General features: G+C 32.6%; 1 protein-coding gene across 2 annotated transcripts; it reads right to left on the bottom strand.

Annotated features, from left to right (window-relative positions):
• Positions 1–6,885: 6,885 nt before the first annotated feature.
• LOC115989498 lies at positions 6,886–19,644 on the bottom strand. 2 transcript variants are annotated; one of them, XM_031113189.1, is made up of 11 exons: positions 19,585–19,644; positions 15,176–15,283; positions 13,665–13,840; positions 12,988–13,119; positions 12,852–12,902; positions 11,537–11,633; positions 10,630–10,676; positions 9,809–10,025; positions 7,441–7,570; positions 7,308–7,350; positions 6,886–7,164 (listed from the first exon to the last, which is right to left on the bottom strand). In XM_031113189.1, the coding sequence occupies exons 2-11, from the start codon at positions 15,225–15,227 to the stop codon at positions 7,099–7,101; spliced, it is 1,011 nt and encodes a 336-aa protein (XP_030969049.1). In that variant the 5' UTR covers positions 15,228–15,283; positions 19,585–19,644; the 3' UTR covers positions 6,886–7,098. The 2 variants fall into 2 exon arrangements, with proteins under 2 accessions (XP_030969049.1, XP_030969050.1); XM_031113190.1 differs by lacking the exon at positions 19,585–19,644 and adding an exon at positions 16,534–16,556.
• Positions 19,645–19,879: the final 235 nt, after the last annotated feature.

Below are 19,879 nucleotides of genomic sequence, written 5' to 3'. Positions count from 1 at the left end.
GCGTCTGGGACATCCAAGCGGAAGGAGTAGATCCCGAGCGGATTAAAAGGAATCCCTCAAAAACCGCCTGACTTCCTGAGAAACCGCTCACATAAATGCGGGATCAAGCTAAATGGGCCATATTAAGGGCTCGGGTTTGCCAAAACCCTCCTTTCCAATCCGGAATTCGGATAGAAGGGTTTTGAGGGGCTATTGTGGGGCCCAGCAATTCGTGGACCAGGCCCATTTGCCCTTAGAAAGTCCGAGGGCCCAATCCGAGGAGAACTGTGGCCCAAGCTCCATGACGCCGAGTACGGACCAATTTTTGGGAGGCAGCCGAGGACAGTCTAGTCCTCGGCAGGCCCATAATCCGCCCAGAATAAAGGGATAAATTCGTAAGGAAATCCAAAATACCTTGGGGCGATTACCCTAAATACCCTTCTGGATAAGGCCCAATGCCTGGCAGAACCGTACTCTACAGCTTTATCAAGTCATCCCCAACAATTCCGGGATTAGACTGATGGGACCAATGTCAGTATTTGTAAAGACTGACCCTACACGTGGACGAAGGACATCGAACGCACACTAGTATAAAAGGAGAAGTAAGTGAATCTAGCAGGGAGAGGCAAAAAAGGGAGACTTCATGAGGAAGATCGCCGGAACGATCCATGCACAGAACAGAGAAAGTCCTCCGTTGGACAGCCGGAGAGGACCACAAGGGCCCTCGGATCAAGTCCGAGGATCCCATTCTCAGAGGTGGCAGTATGGCGGGGCTTTAAACGTTTAGGCCCAGTCCATTTTCCACAGGGATCTTTCTGAAATCCAGACCGGACCATCCCCCCGTGACCAAGCCCAAGCTTTTCAAGCCCACTCTCTACAAATCGTATTGTGAGGGATCTCTCCCGCGTGAACCCTAAGATGTCACTGGGCCGCGCAGGAACCGTGTCCCTACAGTACTGAAAGTAAGTCAAACCCTAAAAAAAAAATAAATAAAAAAAATCCATTTTTTATGCACTTTCTCCTCCTTTTTCCATCCAAATTTTTCTTTACCTAAAACACAAACGTCAAACTTTCCTGAAGGATACATGTGAATTGAGAAGCCTTCATTTGGCTTATTTCTAATACTTTTTCAACTTGACATTTCTTTTTATTTTAAATATACAATAAAAAGTGATAGTGGATTTTAATCTCCATTTTTTATTTAGTTAGTGGGTGATATGACAATTTATCATTAAAACAAAAAGAAATTACAGTTTAAAAAGTACTGAAAGTAAGTCAAATCCTAAAAAAAAAATTAAAAAAAAAAATCCATTTTTTATGCACTTTCTCCTGCTTTTTCCATCCAAATTTTTCTTTACCTAAAACACAAACGTCAAATTTTCCTAAAGGATACATGTGAATTGAGAAGCCTTCATTTGGCTTATTTCTAATACTTTTTCAACTTGACATTTCCTTTTATTTTAAATATACAATAAAAAGTGATAGTGGATTTTAATCTCTATTTTTTATTTAGTTAGTGGGCGATATAACAATTTATCATTAAAACAAAAAGAAATTACAGTTTAAAAAGTACTGAAAGTAAGTCAAACCCTAAAAAAAATAAAAAATAAAAAAATCCATTTTTTATGCACTTTCTCCTCCTTTTTCCATCCAAATTTTTCTTACCTGAAACACAAACATCAAACCTTCCTGAAGGATACATGTGAATTGAGAGGCCTTCATTTGGCTTATTTCTAATACTTTGTCAACTTGACATTTCCTTTTATTTTAAATATACAATAAAAAGTGATAGTGGATTTTAATCTCCATTTTTTATTTAGTTAGTGGGTGATATGAAAATTTATCATTAAAACAAAAAGAAATTACAGTTTAAAAAGTACTGAAAGTAAGTCAAACCCTAAAATTTTTTTTTTTTAAAAAAAATCCATTTTTTATGCACTTTCTCCTCCTTTTTCCATCCAAATTTTTCTTTACCTGAAACACAAACATCAAACCTTCCTGAAGGATACATGTGAATTGAGAGGCCTTCATTTGGCTTATTTCTAATACTTTTTCAACTTGACATTTCCTTTTATTTTAAATATACAATAAAAAGTGGTAGTAGATTTTAATCTTCACTTTTTATTCAGTTAGTGGGTGATATCGAAATTTATCATTAAAACAAAAAGAAATTACAGTTTAAAAAGTACTGAAAGTAAGTCAAACCCTAAAAAAAAATAAATAAAAAAAATCCATTTTTTATGCACTTTCTCCTCCTTTTTCCATCCAAATTTTTCTTTACCTAAAACACAAACGTCAAACTTTCCTGAAGGATACATGTGAATTGAGAAGCCTTCATTTGGCTTATTTCTAATACTTTTTCAACTTGACATTTCTTTTTATTTTAAATATACAATAAAAAGTGATAGTGGATTTTAATCTCCATTTTTTATTTAGTTAGTGGGTGATATGACAATTTATCATTAAAACAAAAAGAAATTACAGTTTAAAAAGTACTGAAAGTAAGTCAAATCCTAAAAAAAAAATTAAAAAAAAAAAATCCATTTTTTATGCACTTTCTCCTGCTTTTTCCATCCAAATTTTTCTTTACCTAAAACACAAACGTCAAATTTTCCTAAAGGATACATGTGAATTGAGAAGCCTTCATTTGGCTTATTTCTAATACTTTTTCAACTTGACATTTCCTTTTATTTTAAATATACAATAAAAAGTGATAGTGGATTTTAATCTCCATTTTTTATTTAGTTAGTGGGTGATATGTCAATTTATCATTAAAACAAAAAGAAATTACAGTTTAAAATGTACTGAAAGTAAGTCAAACCCTAAATTTTTTTTTTAAAAAAAAAAATCCATTTTTTATGCACTTTCTCCTCCTTTTTCCATCCAAATTTTTCTTTACCTAAAACACAAACGTCAAACTTTCCTAAAGGATACATGTGAATTGAGAAGCCTTCATTTGGCTTATTTCTAATACTTTTTCAACTTGACATTTCCTTTTATTTTAAATATACAATAAAAAGTGGTGGTAGATTTTAATCTTCACTTTTTATTCAGTTAGTGGGTAATATGGCAATTTATCATTAAAATAAAAATAAATTTCAGTTTAAAAAGTACTGAAAGTAAGTCAAACCCTAAAAAAAATAAAAAATAAAAATAAAAATCCATTTTTTATGCACTTTCTCCTCCTTTTTCCATCCAAATTTTTCTTTACCTCAAAAACAAACGTCAAAACTTCCTTAAGGATACATGTGAATTGAGAAGCTTTGATTGATAATTTGTTGAGCCCCACTTTTGGGCTCATCAAAGGGAAAATTATTGCGTACTCTGAGAATATTATAAATGCGTATTTCCTCCTCTCACATGAATGGTGAGTCCTACTAACTAAATTCATGGTGGGACTCACTATTTATGTGAGATGATGGAATACGTATTTATGGTACTCTAGGAGTATCTAATAATTTTCTTCAACAAAGTGGTGAAGATGTGCCGTTGTTTAAAGAGCATTTTCCAGTGTTTGAATAACATTACAAATATTTTCAAATATTTTTTCACTCACACGTATTTTCAAAAAATACAAACAACATTACTAAAAATTTCTTACCAAACGAGACTGTTTGTGTGCGGAGAATGTCAAAATTGCAATTAATGCCTTCTGTTCCCTCCCGCGTTATTTCTGGCTTTAGTTCTTATATCAGCTTTACGTAAATTCTTATCGGCTCGGCTAAAAAATGGTCCCCGCCGAGCCGAGCCCAAGCTAAAGAAACATAAAGGGCCCACGGCTTAGTCCAATTGTTTTTTTTCTTCTAAAATTTTATTATTACGGCTGGGCTGGGCTGGGCTGGGGTAACACGTGAACTACAGGCTCCCATTCACACGTGGTCTTCTGTCATTGGCAGCACCCCTGATGGGATAGCACTCTCCCACGTGGGAAAATCCCAAACACCTTGCCAATTGGGATTTTTGGGACCACCCCTATTCTCTCATTCATTTCTATCACAATAACTACATTTCCAAACAAATCTCCATTCAATTTTAACATTATCTCCATCCAAGCAAATCTCCATTCTCGTTTTTATGATGTAGATGTGTATTACACTATTTTTTTTTCACCTTTTTTAAAAAAATATAAAAGATTGTGCCTTCTTTTCTTAGTATTTTTTTTTTTTTTGAATTTAATGGTGGTATTATTATAATGGATCATTCACATTTTAAATGTGTAGAGGTATTATTTTTCACCAAGATAGTGTGAGCAAGAAAATTTATAATATGAATATATGATAAGTAAGATTTTCAAATTTTTGACACGAAATCTAAGATTTGTTGGAAACTTGGAAATAGCTAATATTTTTATTTTATTCATTTAGGAAATAGTTAACATTAATAGCTCAATGAATATCGTCATCCATCTATATGATTTCTTAAAATTTTTTAAAGAGTTTTAAATTTTTAATATGATTATATTTATTGGCTCTCTTTTATGTAAAAAGATGAGATTTTGATTCTTAGAAAAAAGAAAAAGAAAAAAAGATTAGATTTTTATTGGTAGCACTTGAAGTTTTCAATGGAAACATCCAGAATTTGAATCTTCTCATAGTTATCAAATTATTAAAAAGGAAAATAGAAAAAAAATTAGAGTGATTTTAACTATATGTTGTATTTTTGGTTTTACAAGTATCAAATGAAAAGTATAACTAAGATTGAGCTACCTTCACATAAAAATGACAAAGTATTTAAAAATATATATATAGCAAGATTAGATATTATCTACAACAATTCTGTGTATTAATATTGTTTACAATACGTCAGACCAGACAGCAAACTTGAATATTAGATGGACTCGTGGTAAAGCTCATTCTAATAAACTCATTAGAGTCCTTACCAAAAAAAATTAATAAATAATAAATAAATCACTCTCACGTTTTTCAAGTTATTATTATGAGATTCAGCTAAACCTCATTATCGAAGTTATATATGGAGAATATTTTGTTTTGATTCATTGTCAAAATTTTCACCTTGCTATTATTAGAAGAAATACAATTTCAACTAAAGTCCATTGACAAAGAATATATTATTATGATAAGTTATTAACACACTTAAATCAATTTTTTTTAATCACATTTTACACATTATTATAGGTTTTATTTTTTCTTACACATTATTTATAGGTTGAGATCATCATTGCAGGAAAATATATTGTTATTGTCAATGATATTACCCTATTGGACGGTGACCTAATAGTACAAAGTTCTTATGAGCCATCACACTTACGAAATCAAGAATTGTGAATTTGAGCAGTGGAAAGCGTCATTAGTGCCTAGTGGTCCCTCACCTGCAAGCCCCTTTATTTTATTAAAAACAAAACAAAAATAGGAAACAAGCTGAGTGATATTTCTTTATACTTCTATCATCTTCATCATAAGAACATTAAGGCAACACAAAATAATGGTCCGTGGACAAAAATATTATATACCCAAGGAAGCACATTAAAAATCAGTATGGCCCAATTGTCGGGAAATGCCTACCAAAACATGGCACATTACCATCTAGATCTACTGGCATTGCTCTTGAGAATTTTTTTTCAATGGTTGTGCAGCTCCTAGCTAGTAGAAATGTCAAACGGCATGTCGGGCATAGAAGAGATAAGAGAGGGATGTGAACTGTGACAACTGACCACCACCACAATCAAAGAAGAGGCGGAGGAATTACAGCGACCGGACAACTTGTCGTGGTCGATGAAGACCATCTCTTCCACAATTCCACTATGTGGTAACTGGGTTTTCAATTTCATGCGTATAAATGTACGTACTGAAGTTTGTCAATTGTCACATTCTCAATGGTCTTTTGCTCAACAAGCCATATGGGGCCAAAGGCCCATGCGATGGGGGGTCCTTATCTCTTTGGAAATCAACCATCATTTTCTTCATTTATTTTTTTAGAACTAACTAGTATAATCCTATAGAATTCTCTAGCAGGCTGGATATTGATGCTGACCCCCATGTGCATTACACGCTAGGCCCACATGATAACATTTATAAAGTTTTAAGTCCGGACAAAATTTGGTAAAAATTGGGCTCATATCCAACTTTGTTTAGCAATCTGATGGGATTTTGGCTTATGGGTCAAAAAAGGTATCCTATACTTGTTCATTTTAACTATATCAAAATAATTGAGCAGATTTTCACTCATTTAATGATTGGGTTATGTTCAAGTTATCCTGATTCTTATCAAGTAAAAAAAAATCTTCAAATGCTTTCTTCTTTTACCCAAGTTTAGGTGGGTTGATAGATGTGGATTATAATTTTCCAGTCTATAAGCATATACTTCTTAAGGGATGGTGTTGAACTTGCTAAAGATTTAGGAATCACCCATTTTTTGGTGGAATTTGATGCTAAAGAACTTGTTATGCTTCTTAATAATGAACACTCACCCAATTTGCTGATCCGAAGTATTGTATCTGATTACAGGAATATTAGCCAAGCTTTCCATAGCTTCAAAACAAACACAACTTCAGAGAAACACATAAGGGAACTAATGCCTTAGCTAAAAGAGTGTATTCCCAAATGGCTGATTTTATTTTGTATGAGGCTTGCCCTCCCGATATTTTATTTTCTATAGATTTTGATAACTCTGACTTCGTAGTGTTGTAGAGTGTGCTTATTATCTTTTGACCTTTTCCTCTTCAAGCAAAAGCTTGCCAAATGTCATAACAAAATGACTAGCTGTTCTATTAAACCCATAAAGAACTTCGAGTTGGCTCAGCCAGAAAGCTAGCAACATACATTTAGATACATGCAGTGAGCCGGTCATATCCATACATGATTGAGAATGCGGACAAAGCAATAAGTTTAATGCAGTTATGACTTGCACAAGTATAAAAAATATAGAAAATCTTGTGGATGTTGGTGATACTTCTCAAAGTCACAAATTCGTTCAATGTTTTCCAATCATGGCTGGCTTATAACAATCATATTAAATAGGAGCAAGTGCAATTTGTGTATCAACAATACTACACCAATACATCTTTTGGAGATTGTATTGAGTTGATATATAAGAACTACGCTGATTCATCTTCATAATTCTGTCAAAAATTATTAAACAAAAGGCTTGATGAACGTTTTCTTACATCCTACCCCTTAATATGGCTTCTGCCTTCCTCACCTGCTTAACTGGTCCAATAATGAACACCTACAAGAAGATCCATGTATTGGTGACAATTAAAGTATATGGAGGGCAGGAGGAGATTTTTCATGAATAATAAAGCTTCATAAATATTGTAGCAAGTAATTAAACGTAAGAAGTTATAAATGTGAAGTTGTTTGTGAACTAACCTTGTCAGGTGGTCCCTTCTCACCTCCAATAAGAATTTCAGCACTGCAATAATATGCATGCGAAATCAATAAACCAGTACACACAAACAAACAACAACCTCCCCCACCAACACATACTGAATGAGGGACTTACTTGCAAGAATTTTTGATTGACAAGATGGAAGCTCCTTTTCTACCAATTACAAGTCCCATTTTTCCAGGAGGAATGTTAAGCACTGATAAAATCTCTTGTTCAGGAGCAGACTCTTCCACAGTGAGGTAATCTAACAAGACAAATAATAGTATTCAGAGGATGCTTTCATTAAAGCTGAACAACTTGCATTACTATTTCATGATAAATATTCCAGGTGCATGAGAAATGTGTCTAACTTCAAAATAGTCATAACAATCATCTAAAAAAGAAAGTGAGAGGGAGTGAAATGGGGCCCGGGGGGGGGGGTGGTGGTGGTGGTGATGCAAGTATGAAAGACAGGAGTCCCCTGAGGCAGAACAACCTTATTTTCCATTGTGTTTTAATATTTTCTTCGAAAAACATTGATGTTTTCACCCATATTCTATCACCACTCTTGTCTCAAGTGGTGCAGAAAATAGCTTCTCTCTGAAACTTCCATCCTTCTAAGTTTTAAGCTGCATATACGGTACCCAAAATCTAAGACTATACAGAAATCTATAAACCGTTATCCATTGTATTCCATGAATATGAAGCCATCTGAATTGATCTGAATTGTATTCAGATGACAATGTACTCTAGAGAGGAAATCTTCAATATTTTGTCTTGCTTAAACCATCTCAACATGCTCTTGAAATTAAGTTTAATTTCTCCATCAGGAATTGTTTCCAGGATTTTGTATCACCTCGAGCTCAGCCCAGACAATAGCAGCATTTGCTCAGCTCACCCAAGTTTTAGTCTGACTGACCAGCCAGACCAAAGACACAACCAATGGACATTTATACACTATTAGGATATCTATATGATTGAACAATTGTATGATTCAAACATCACAAATTGAAATTCAAATATAGCTGAGACAGGAAAGACTTGGAAATGAAGCTCTTGAGGTCTGCTTCTTGACGCACAACTTATGGAAACTTTCAAACTGCAAGCCCTATAGGCTTATCAATACAAGAATATTCATTTTTAAATGAATATTCAGCTCTCCACTTAAAGCGATTAATCCTCATGTACATCCATCCTAGTCTATAATTGATGCCAAGATAGAGGTGGGATCACTTAAGTATTTCCTCACTAAAATCTTTACCTGTATGATTTTGTATCTAGAATTGCCTTGCATATGATCAATCTTGGTCCAACGTCCAACTTATATTTGAACCTGTTGAATTCAAAAGCACCATTCCTGAATACAATTAGCATTTTCCTAATCTAGCCTAATTAATGGACATAAAATAATCTGTAAACTATATGTGATATAGTATGATAGTATCTTATGCCTGTATATATTATTGATCCATCCTTAACCTGAGCAAAATAATTATGGCTCATGCTAATATTTGGTCCAGACTGGATTTAACTTGGACCCATTTCTCTCCACTACTTGTTTTTGCACCAACCGATATACCCCTATACGTTCATTCGTGTCATCAATACATTCATGAATGATCATGCCTGGTTATATACTATAACAACCATCTCAGAGAGTAGAACAATTCAATAGGCATCAGACAAATATTCCATCATTATTATAGATTTCCACAAGTCTAAAGATAGCCTCCATAGACAATGCCTTGAATACGCACAGTTGACTTCCTTGTTATTTACAGAAAATTTTGCCTAGTGGCCTACTCACTCTCTTCCAGTTTATTCTGCACCTTAACTCTAGACCTTTTCTTCCATTCCAGGAAACTCTTATTGAGCCGTATAATCCTTTTCAGAATCATTAGACATGGTCACCAATATAACCTTGCTTCCAAAACACTCAATAGCCAATTGCAATCATTTTCTTACATATCTAATGTAAACAATCAATAGTTCCTCCACTGCTCCCTAAGACCTGAATGAGCACTTTTCTCACCTTCTCTCATTCCTAGCTTACTGTATAGTATGTTAACTTAAGACTCTTCTCTACTTGCTTCCTTAATTTCCCATGTATTTAACTTTAAGGATGCAGTGAACTTACAACGTACTGTCCAAAGGAACATCCAGGTAAAACTGTAGCCAACTTAAACATCAACATATTAAATGTGTTCCTATGCAGAGTATCTTGGTTTTAATCTTACATATCAAGAATAGCAATAAATTTTGAGGTACTAAATATTTAGGAAAAACCCTCACTCAATATTCAAAATGATTTTACTGCAGCACAAAGAGCTTTTAAATCCATCTTAAAGGAATTTAAAATCTTAAAATCATGTATTTCTGAGGAAAAATAAATTGCCTCTAAGAGGCTGATATCCTAACTTCCAATAAAGAAATATGAGTATACATTCTCTATGTTCTACAATAAATGATGACCCCAGAGTAACAGGTAAAAAAAAAAAAAAACCTGGAATAGTGGGAATTGAAGGCCAATCTGCATATTCATTATCAGTGTAGCAAAAACATCGGCAATAAAGTGCACCACGAACAGCAAGTTGCCATAAATATCTTTCATTCAACTTTTCCATCATCTTGTAGAAGATATAGAGGAGGAAGCGGACATCATCAGTAGCTGTGCGGACCATTGATTCAGATAGGGGTCTCCGTGTCCAAAATTTTGGATCCTGGATATGAAAGTTAAGATAGATATAAGTCTCCAAACCTAACAAACTAAGGTTACAGAGGCTTCTGTCTAACAAAAATAAATACAAATAAAATAATTATTTATTAATGTATGTACTAAAATAAACTAATTCTTTGTCCAGTTGTATCTGGCTTTAAATGACAGACAGTTTAAGCAATACAGCAGACAATGTTATGCATATAATGTTGCAAAGGGATTTCAGGAATCTATCAAAGAATTTTTTTCAGATATGAAGAGATCAACGGCCCAGCCATCATTTCTAAAGAAGTAATACGCACAATTAGAGTAACAGAAAAGATCTCATATGCATTGATGAATTTCCACTGACCTTTGGGTGTTGATTTGAGGATCGAATAGGGACAAAAGTGTGCCAAAACATGCAAACCAAAATACATGCATGAGCTGAGTGGCTCTTCACCTTTAGTGGAGAACAATATCATAATTTTATTTTTGCTAAACGAAAAGTTACCATTAAAGATAATAAAAAAACATAGTGGATCAAAACTAGCATTCCTCCCCAACAATTCAATGATTGAGTATATACCATTATTACACCAAACTAATGAAACTATGCTGCAACTGACCTGCTTTAGATGGACACGAACCACTTTCTTCTCAGTATATGATATACCTACATTTACATGCCCGTAAGTAAGACAATCAATGAACACAAACAGGACCCAAAAAAATCTGAGAAGAAAGAAACTCTCCACTTCAGATTTTGGAGATATTTGCAGATCAAAATAATGTCACAATAATAACATCTATGAATAACTAGTAAAGCATGGAAAAGGTTCAAATCATAAATTCGTAAATTGCACCTCACAATCCAATTGCATCCCATAAGGGGTTATTTATTAGACATAAGATTAGTAAATCAAGACAAAACCAGCATACTCTAGATTCCTCCATAGATATGCACATTACATAGTTCTCTTAGTTATGCAAGTGACAAAATATATGCTGATTCAAGTTACATGGTTGCAGACTTCAAAAATAAATTCATTTAGTGGTGGCCGAAATGGAATATGTGTCTGTTGCCTGCCTGTGTCAGTGTGCATCATACAAGATATAGCAAGAAAAAGTGATTTCTGTCTAGGTGGTAAAAAAGCTGGCAGTCAAAAATTAGTTCCTGTTTCTCAATATACATAATTTCATCTAAGCTGGTCAGGTTAGAATCTGAAAAAAAATCCTTATTGCATCGTCTTCAAAAGCAAAATAATATTCAATACAATAGAAACTAAAAAGTGCAATAACTATGATGTACAACACATTATGAACTAGTAAGTTAGCATAACAACAACAGAATAGGAGCATTAGAAAGTTAAAACATAATTTGAGCTTAAAATCAAATAATAATGCAGAAAAGATAGCATTGATCAATAATGTTGTCAGACCAATAATGAATTTTCCTCAATTAGAGAGAGAGAGAGAGAGAGAAGACAAAAGAGAACACTAAAAGAAATGAAAAATTCTGTAAGAACATTATACCACAATAGCGTGGATCAGCAAGGAGTCCAACAAAAGAAATGTAGTCATCTGGCGCTCTTGTCCGTCCCTGTTGTTCCTCTATTAGGTAATATGCAATCTGTATGGACATGGATGTATAGACATCGGAACAAGAGCAATTTCTCCCATCAAGCACTCATGATGTAAGTGCACCCAATCAGGACTATATACTTTAAATGAAACAATTGGAAGCAACACCAGTGTAGTATCAAAATTTCAATACAGACAAAGTTTTCCTTTGAAGTGGGTTGAAGGATATCTCGTGGTAGTTCAAATGACCATTCACATATATTTGGTTTAGATAACTCATCATGTCATACAAATAAGTCACGCGATTATCAAATGGGCCATTAGAGGTCATTTGACTAAAATCGCACATGAATGCTCACATAATTTCCACATAGTGGGTTTGAAGGAAATTCTGTCCTTTCAATAATGTAAGGCAGCCAATGTAGCCCTTTGACAAAGTATTAAAGGTGTGAACTCCATAAGTTGTATGAATAAATAATAAAAGGTTTAATGATGGATTGCAAACTTAAATTAGATTGTACTCTCACATTACTCAATGGCTGATGGTAAAGATGTGGGGTAAATTGGAACAGAAAATGCCCTCTCATGGACACAAGACAAAAGTTCAAGATAGAAGTCAAGTTAGAACTCATTCTTGAAGCTCATCACATCCACCCAAGAATAATTACATTAAATCACAAGCTTTTGATTTATAAGCTCATTTGCATTCAAGTGCAGCAGTATTGAATATTATTGCTAAAAGGGCTCTCTGAATTGAGTTGTCTAATAGCAACAAGCCCTTCAGACATTAGCATAAAAGATCCAAAGGGCAGACATAAGCAGGATGATCAATGTTAATGTATTATTCATAGATAAGTACCCATTGGCCCATTTATGTCAAGCCTAACAACCTACCCTATGTCTTCACCTTTTCAGATTTTTGAACCCCAGCTGCCTCATCACTGCAACCACCCCAATTTCTCCCCTTAAAAATGAAAAGAAAATATAGAAACTCACCAATAGAAAACAAATAAAAAGGGAGATTCTTCCTCAACTTTTTCTGTTTTCACCTTTTTTTAAGGAAAGAAAAAGAAAAAAATATGCTTAAGTCATGATGAGTTGCCAATGCAGTCTTCTCTGTTTCAACAGCCAGGCCAGACTGGGTGGATTGACCATAACTAAATAGTTCCCAAGGTTCCCACGTTTCTAGGAAAGCAGTTAATTAGGGTATAGAAGAAATATATGAAACAATTTTCCCCAAAAGCGTGAGGGTAATAATTGAACCCACCTGTGTATCTACCACATTATGCAACTTGATTCCATACTGAAAGTACAATGCCTACAAAATAAGAATCATAATCAAGGTTGAGCTTAACATGTAATGGCATGTTCCACAAAAGCCATCAAAAAGTAATTAATCAGACCTCACTATCTCGCTTGCAGTCATGAATGACTTTTGTGATGAAGTTAGATTCAAGAGCTCGCTTACAGGCTTTCATTAGCTTCTCTCCTCCCTGAATGGCATCGACCAAATATATGGCATCTGAAAATGCAAGCTGCCCCGGATAACACTATGGTCAGGTGTCAATCAATAAATTTATATCCCTCATGATTAACAAAGAAAGATAACAAAATATGAAATTGATGAGAAAATTTATTGATAACGTAAGAACTCATATGGTTTTTACAAAGAAAATGGCTAACAACCTTTTACGGGAACTTTTTCTCCCAGGCTTAACTAATTAGTTTGCAAAATAATTCTCCCAAGATATATTCATAAGGTAGTAATCTACAACAGGTTACCACCATTAACCATTTGCTACAAAATATAAACTCACTCTTGCTTAATAGTTGAAACAGTATAGATTTACATTCAAATTAGTTGATTTATTTAGCCACTTAACATTACCACCCTTTTTTTGGGCTTCTAGGCAAATACATGTTCATTGTACTAGAACATGCATGCATGTGTATATTTATACAAATCATGATATGAAATGGCCTATGAACCTAGATAATATATAGAATGAACTCGTGTTTTAACAATTTATTTGTGTACATAATCGACAAGAGATTAAGTTAGTTAAGCAAAAAAAATCACCTGCATGATGCAAAGAGTTCCATAACGGCACAGGTCAACACCCTCACAATCAAATCCAACAACCAATTGCTTTTCGGGAGAAGGAGAAAGAAACTCAATTGGAAGTTGGGAAGCATGAGTTACTATGTGAATTGGAACCAGTGACAAATGTGCCTCATGGCCATCATCTTCGCCACCTATAGAAATACAGTAACAAACAATCATGCAGCAATGAGAAGACCATCAGCTAACCTCTACCTTCAAGAAAGAGAACAACCAAAGGGAATATAACAGGTTATAGAATAGAAGATACTGTCTGATCTTATTGAGAAGTATCTTTGATTTCACTGATGTAGCAACTGTCCCAAATATGCATAAACACAGTTTCATTCGAAGTAATATTCAAGAGAAAATATAATATAAGATAAATTTCAGTTAAATAATAAAATTAATAAAAATATCCTCTTTTCTCAGGGAAAAAATAAATAGAATATAAATATTTACCTCTGTATTTTTACCAAGAGAAATAAAAGAAAGAGAGACTAAATAAATAAATACATATTTCCCACTACTTTATCTCAGATAAAATGAAGAACTCAGGACAGCCAAGAACTCTGCATTTGCACTAGATTCCCCCTTTTTGATAAGTAACCTTTGAAGAGTACTTGAGTTAAATTCCTTTATTTCTTTCCCTCTCTTTTCATATTTCAAGGGAACCAAAGTAATAAAGGATTTAAAATTTCCTTCATTTTTTTTCTTTTGCTTTCCTTATTTTTCCACAACCAAGAGGAAGAATTTTGGACATTACACAGTTTCTAATTGATACTGAAATTATTTTCCCTACTTTCTCACAAATTGAAAAATGGGAAACATTCAAGCTGAAAACAAGTTTTAGTTCTTGTAAAATCCATATCACACATTAATTTTTTTTTTTTAAAAAGAACCAAAAAAGAACACCAGTTACGAGCAAAACAAAAAAAAAATTGGATATACTAACATAACTACGTAAGTATGAAAAAGAAAAGATGAATACACCCACATAGCAACATCAATAGCAGCAATATACAACACACAATTAAAAGTAATACCAGCCCAAGGTCGACCCAAAAAAAGAGGAAAACCCCCAAAATTATAAGTCAAATTAACACCCAAAAGTTGCTAATAATCAAAATCCACAAAGCAATAAGCTTTAAAATATTTGAAAATAGCCCCAAAATTACATGCAACACCCTCATTTAGAACCTACTAATAATCAAAACCCAGAAACCAACACTCCCAAAACAACGTACTAAAAAAAATATAGTGAACTAAGCCGAGCTTAAAAACAAACAGGAAATCATCACAATAACACTGAAAAAAATGTACAAAATATATATATATATATATATAGAAAATGTCCACATTTAGAAACCAAACCCACATTCCTAAGCTGCCAATGATCAAATCTCAGAAAGCAAAGCACCCAAAAAAGAAAAATCATATCTTTTCACATCTGTTGGAAACCAAACATAAAGCTCAAGTATATGTAATACCTGAGTCAGAAGGCAAAGGTATGTATGTCTGGTAGGGTGAAGCAAAAGCCATGTGTGACCACCAAAGTCCAAAACCCAACTCTCAGATTTGCCAAGTGTTTATTTTTCCTGAATGAAACGCAAGAAATGAGCCATTTTTACAAAAACATTATTGAGCTTTATAAGAAACATGCATGCACATGTTAATGCAGGAGATCACAAATAGTAAAGCTTGACTGACAGGTCAGAGCATATATACCGCATTAAACTTTCGTACATTATGATGATTATTTTCCTTTGTGTAATGATAGCTATTGGATTCATAGACATTATGTGGGAGTCTTGAGACAACAAGACTAGTGTGAGTATGGTTCATGCATTTAGTTTAGTTTAGTTGGGCTCTATGTTTTGTATTGAAATTTTATTTTTTTTGGGCTCCATGCTGGTTCTCTCATGTGTTATTTGTACTCTATCTAGTAAGATTGGGGTCAAATTATGATTGAATTTACTTAGTTTCTTAATTCTTGTATGATTTTTTTTTTTGTTCATATGATATAATTAAATCCGCTTTTATTATATACTAGCCGCAAATTCATATGACACATGGGAATATATATATATATATATATATTATAATGGGATGTAATATATAGAAAGTAACACATTAAGTATTGTCAATTTTTTAAAAAGATTTCTACAAGTATTTTTTATTTCATTTATCTCTACAAATATATTATTCTATTCTATGAGTTAGATTAATATATATATATATATATATATATATATTAAGGTGAATCATATCATTCTAACTTATGTTGTAGTGTGTTATATTTGCTTACTATACAACTAAACTTGATAAGTTTCAAATTTATTATTCAAATTTCTCATCTCTTAACAAATAAAGAGATTATCATGATAATCAAAACTCATCATAAAATTACAATGTTATCTTGACCAAAATTAAAATAAAGCCAAAGGAGTAAAAGATAGACTTTATCATAATTTATTATTCAAACAATTGGTAGGCATATTAAAATCCATAGTCACCATCGCGCACCCTTGGCGCAATGGTCACTCCAAAATTATAATTAGTGTTTATGGGGTATGGGGGTTCAAGTCTCTAAGAGGGAACTTCACACACATATACACTTAAATTAGGTTAGAGTAGAATTTTTATCTTACATATATATAAAAAAATCCATAGTCATAAAAGGGAGAGAGAGTAGAGAGAGAAAAGACTTTTTGATGAAAAATTTTAAAAACACAATACCAAAACACATATTAATAAATAAATAAATAAAACTATCAACCTTAATTAGAGTTATAAGAAAGAACAAAAATTCACCCAAAAAAAGTAGAGAGAGAGAGAGAGTACTCACAATTTTTGTGTGGGAAAAATATGGATTGAATGTGAGAAATGATATCAAATTTATACAAAATAAAAAGGAAAGAAGAAGAATCAAATTATAAGAAAAGAAAAAAGATGAAGGAAGTGTAATAGTGATGCAGACAGTAGTGGGGAAGGTAAAAAGGCAAAGAGGGAATAGAAAGATTTGAGAAAGTTTAATTGTAGGTGTGAACTAATATGGAGAAGAAGAGGTTTTTGTTTTTGTTTTTATTATTTTTTTGTCGAGAGTAGTGAGAAGAAAGGTTTAAAAGAGAGGGGGAAAAAAAACAAAATAAAAGAGGTAGAAAATAAGTAAATGATATGGCTCAATGAAGAATGGAAAGAAAATGGCACTCAATGTTGAAAGGAACTTATAATATAGATTGATGATGCACAAAAAATAAGTAGGCTAAATGCTCCGGGCTTCAATGGGTTAGTGATTGCTTGAAAGGCCTGAAAAGAAAGAAACACAAGATCAAAGGTAACTGGGGTGAACCGGCCAAGAACCCTCCGATACTTTAGTTTTTTCTCTAAGACTCAAGAATTCCAACTTTAGGAGTGGTGGAAACTTACTTTTATTTGATATGGATGAGACCTTTTATAGTGAACTTTGGAGTGGTTACTAGTTTTGTAACTTTCTCAATGTGGATGGAAGTTAGAAGGTTCAAATTTAACTTCCATAACTGCTATGGAAGTTTAGAAGGTTCAGTCTTATCTTTTATAACTGCTATCAGAAGTTAGGAATTTAGTGGGAAGTTATAGTGATAATAAGGATCTTGCTCGTACTTCTTAATAGTGGAACGTGGTCCGAATTAAAAGTTTTTGAACATAAATTTATTCTGAAAGTTTCTAAGGGTTGGGAGGTCGTCTAGGTGCTTCTATGCTAGACAACCTTCTTACCCTTGGACGACTTTCTTATGCTAAACGACCTTCTTATATTAGGACAACTTTTCTGGACTTGGACGACACTATGGCCGAATTGGAGATGGTCTAATTTTTGGTTCACCATCATAGACAATATTTGTGAGGGCATGTAGTGCATCATATTGGCCACAAAGAATTAATTTTGTAATAGACAATCAATAAAGATGGAAAACCAAAAAAGGAAATATATATATATATATATATATATAAAATGTTGTGGCCACTGATGTAGCTCAATAGGAACATATTAACAATAAATAAAAAGAACTTTGAATATAAACAATAGATAATTAGAGTTATGACGGGTGGTGTATCACTTTGGGTGTAGTGCAATAGACAATTCTAAAAAAAAAAAAAAAAAAAAAAAAAAAAAAAGACAATCAATAAGATGGAAAACTAGAAAAAAAAAAAAAAAAAAATAGTGACGTAGCCACTGATATAACTACAGTAAATAATACGCTTCAACTTATATATATAAAAGCTACTATGATTGTGTCAAAATAAATAGACAAAAAAAAATTAGAAATGTGAGGAAAAAAAAGTGATGGTTTGATAGTGCCTTTACCTCTTTGTATATATCTTTGTAGTGTGAATATTTATTTAACTTATTTCTTTAAAAAAAAAAGTATAGTATACTAATTTTTCAATTAAATTTAAATATAATAATTGTATTATGCAATATGCATCAATCTAATGATTTCAATTAGAAATTACAAATTTTTTCACAGACTCACGAAGAGTGAAAGAGATTAAGGGTTTAATTTTCTTATAAGAATATTAAGATTGAACATTAATTATGGGATATAATTTCTTCTATAAGAAATATTACTACTTTTACCAAATCATCTACAAATTAAAGGTTTTACGTTGGTTAATTCATCGTTTGATATGACAAATTTATTAATAACTAATAATTTGGTAGAGTTTATATGTACAGTTGCATACTTGAATTTGTAAGTAAGTTCCAGTTTACTCAATTGGTAAAATTTCTGATAGTTATATAAGAGATTTGGGGTTCAATCCCCGTTCACACCAAAAATTGATTGGTGTCTTGGTTTGATGATAAATAGTTATCATTAGAAGCGGGCGTCATGAGTTGAAACTCTTAAAATGGTTATATAAGAGATTTGGGGTTCAATCCCCGTTCACACCAAAAATTGATTGGTGTCTTGGTTTGATGATAAATAGTTATCATTAGAAGCGGGCGTCATGAGTTGAAACTCTTAAAAAAAATGTATTTGTAAAATTAAGTTTAGATTTAAGAAAATGAGAAAAAAAAAAATATATATATATATATATACACACACACACAACTAGACTTTGTATTTATTTCTAAGGAAAAAAACTATGTACCGTTATTTTTTTTTTTTTTTTTTTTGAGAAACAAACACACACACACGCACAGGGGAGAGGGAAAGGGGTTCTAACACAAAGACACACCATAACTCCACTCAAAAACTATGTACCGTTATTTTGGTGTTGTATATCCGATCTTTTAATTAAATTTAAACATATCCTTATATTAACCAATAAAACATGTTATTATTATTTTTAAATAATTAAATTTAATGTAGTTATGTATTTGAATTTAATCCAACTACCTAATCCATTGCATCTAAAATATATATCTAAGTTTTTTTTTTTCCTATTTCTAATTAACATACGAAGCCCACAGAGGAATTTCAGACTCAGTTAAAAGGAAGAACAGCTCCATGCTTATTATATGCAATCAGTGCAAGATAACAATAAATTGATAGTTTTTTTTTTTTTTTTTTTTTTTTTTTTTTTTTTTTTTTTTTTTGTGAGAAACAGATTCACAGTTTAATGTAGTCCCCTTTATTTATCATGAGAGTAGTGTCTATTGTAATTGAAATGGTGGATGAGTTTTCAATTAGCATTTGCACTTATTTTTTAGGCATACATGGTCAGACACAGACTTTGAAACTGGCATATACCAATGGACTCAGTGCTAAGAGAGAGTAGGTTGCAACTATATATGGTCATGTACAACACCTTATATATATGGCTTATTCTTCTTCATTTGTTAGAATTGTAATCATTCTCAGAAAGATAGTGATCGAAAACAGAATTAAAAACGAAAGATGGATGAGCTACGTACCATAAATGGATTTCTTATGTGATTATAAGAAGATTTGTTAACCAAAACAAAAGGAAAAGAAAAGGTAGACAAATAGTATTGTATGAAAGGCGTTATAATAGACACAATTCACGTGAATTCTCTGTTCGTGCTTCAAAGTTAGGGCAAAATCACACCGTGTGTATTCACAAACTGAAATCGTGGGTTAAATTCACAATTTCAGTTATTGAAACACACAGTAATAAATGTTTTTTTTTTTTGAGAAAACAGTAATAAATGCTTTTAGATTGTCCAATAATTGAAATGTTTGGGGTAT

Source organism: Quercus lobata, chromosome 5, assembly GCF_001633185.2.
Source record: "Quercus lobata isolate SW786 chromosome 5, ValleyOak3.0 Primary Assembly, whole genome shotgun sequence".
NCBI classification, from domain to species: Eukaryota; Viridiplantae; Streptophyta; class Magnoliopsida; order Fagales; family Fagaceae; genus Quercus; species Quercus lobata.
This window is presented reverse-complemented; position numbering and strand designations above follow the sequence as displayed.